Genomic DNA, 2,500 nt, shown 5'->3' on the forward strand with positions numbered 1-2,500 from the left:
ATAAAACCTTTTTTGTCAAAGCTTTATTTGAACTTGTACAGGTTAGTAGATAACATGCTGCAAGACACTCTTTTAAAATCTGGCCATCACTTTTAATGGTATTTTAATGTTCACGTAAACAAAAAGTGCATATTGATGCTAATCAATTTGTTATTTGCTGTTTTTCGACATAAAACTTGTTGAATTGACTTCATTCTGTAGTATTAGTACTTTCTGAACAGGATTCTGTGATAACCCTGATGATTATGGTCACTTTAATCATGTCATCATTTCCTCTCTAGTTATGATCAACTATGATCAACAATAATTGTGTTTTTACAGTATAATATGCAAAAGTACAATTTTCTATAAAAAAAATATCTACCTCTCTCTCTCTCTCTCACACACACACACACACACACACACACACATCAGATAATCCTAGATAGATAGATAATGATCCCGAGGTTACTATCTATCTAACTTAGATAATGCGTTGTGTAGGTCTTAAACTTCAATCTTTATGGTCTTAAAATGTCTTAAAAACGTCTTAAATTTGACTTATAGAAACCTGCAGAAACCCTGTTTCACACTCATACACACTCACTCACACACTCTCTCTCTCTCTCACTCTCACTCTCTCTCTCTCTCTCTCTCTCTCTCTCTCTCTCTCTCTCTCTCTCTCTCTCTCTCTCTCTCACTCATTCTCTCTCTCTCACTCATTCTCTCTCTCTCTCTCTCTCTCTCTCTCTCTCTCTCTCTCTCTCTCTCTCTCACTCATTCTCTCTCTCTCTCTCTCTCTCTCCAGAGGTACGTGTTGTTCGAGTCAGAGGAGCATCATCTCTTCTTTGATTTGTTGGAGGGTTTGATGGAGTTCGAGCCGGACCGTCGTCTCTCTCTCTCCGCTGCGCTGCGTCATCCTTTCTTCAGCCCCGTCCGAGACGCTGAACACTTCAGTGGCTCCCGTAACATCAGCCGGTGACCTCTGACCTCTCCTTTAACCCCTGCTAGTGTTTCACAGCGGGTCGGACTGTATGGAGGACGCCCGTTTCTGAGCCGGTGGACCCGCCCACAGGAGTTCAGTGATGGACAGGTTGGTCATCCAATCACGTACGCTAATGTCACGATGAAGAGACTGCTAATGATTGGGTGAGTTCACCGCTCACTGCTGATTGGAGGAGAGAAACAGCCAGTAGCATTAAACCGAAACCTTCACGAGCACCCTGATTGGTCGGCCCACGTTTGACGGACAGCTTCGCTCTGCCACAAGGGGGCAGGACATCTTAAGGTTGTGAGGGATCAGGTGCCTGGGATATCTAATATTGCACATGTCGTGCTTCTCGGCAGACAAACACACTTTTTCAGTATTTATTTTACGACATTAGTTGTTTTGTATGAGATGAATATCATTGTATATACAGTACATGTTCTCTATAATAAAATGTGCTTCATATAATTTGACTGAGTTGAAAGTGTGTGTGTTTGTGTGTGCTAGGAATCTTTTGTAAGGTTTCTATCCGTACAGCAAATAAACTGACTAGAGCGTTGAGATCCGCACACCGTCCATGGGAATCAAGTCTTGTTCACACGCCACTTCTGAGGAACTGGATTTGTTTACCAGGTTAGTGCCACCAAATCACTATCCAGATGGTATCATTAGCTACTAGCAGGGTCTGACATGAACACCCGCCAAATGCGGGTAAACATCAACTGTGGCGAGTAACGCTGTCAGATCCGAGCTAATGTGGTGTGTTACTGATTATGTTTACTCCCTTTGCTGGAGAAGTTCAAGACAAATCTGTGCAGATTTAGCACTAATACTCGTGAGTCATCATATATTATATACAGTGTATTGCGCAGAATCTGCTCATATCTGCTTACCTGAACACACTCGTCACTACGCTACTTATAACAGCACTTGTTCGTTTGCACTGAAGCAACAGTAATGGCCAGTAACTTAAAAATGTAGTAGCCAAATTAGCCGGTGAGTAAAAGTTCATTTCTAACCCTGGCTACTGATGAACTAGATCTTCTCCAGCACAGCTGTGTGTTCCGATCTGAGTCATGAATCATCTATTACTTCTGGCCAGAGATTGTGTAAGCTGTACTGTAGTGTACTCTGTGAAGTAAAACTGGCCTAAATGGCAAATACAGTAAATAAAAACATTCTGTGATCGTCTCTTAATGTGTCAGTCAGGTGGTCTGGTCCTCTGTCTTAAAGTCACCATGAAATCAGTCACGAGGGCGGGGCTATAACCTGTCACTCACATGAGATCAGCCAATAGCAAACCACAACCAGCCAATCAAGCCCCGCCCACATCTGTTCTTGTTCCAGAAGCGTCACTCGGATATACGACACAATAGAGGAGAAGAGACCAGCAACTTCCCTTTCATGCCGACTTTAATATTATAGTAATTTAACAAGTTATAATTGTTCTGGTTCTCTGATGTTGGTTAATGGTCACACTAAACTGCATTTGTTATTTTTATGATTTATTTCATTAGTTTTTCATCAAACCCT

The 2,500-nt window shown here is 42.0% G+C and overlaps 1 protein-coding gene across 2 annotated transcripts in view; it reads left to right on the forward strand.

Annotated features, from left to right (window-relative positions):
* Positions 1 to 2,500, forward strand: part of clk2b (CDC-like kinase 2b) — a 28,347-nt gene that overhangs the window by 24,900 nt on the left and 947 nt on the right. The window contains exons 13-14 of one of the 2 annotated variants that reach the window (XR_014625029.1): positions 788 to 1,072; positions 1,475 to 1,600. Coding sequence is in view for 1 of the 2 variants with exons in the window: in XM_084385517.1 (XP_084241643.1) it covers positions 788 to 961 (174 nt within the window). In the remaining variant the exon portion in view is untranslated. Of the gene's footprint in view, positions 1 to 787; positions 1,441 to 1,474; positions 1,601 to 2,500 lie in introns of those variants that run through there. The other variant, XM_084385517.1, reaches the window with a different exon arrangement.

This window comes from Rutilus rutilus (assembly GCF_951802725.1).
Source record: "Rutilus rutilus genome assembly, chromosome: 17".
Lineage (NCBI taxonomy): Eukaryota > Metazoa > Chordata > Actinopteri > Cypriniformes > Leuciscidae > Rutilus > Rutilus rutilus.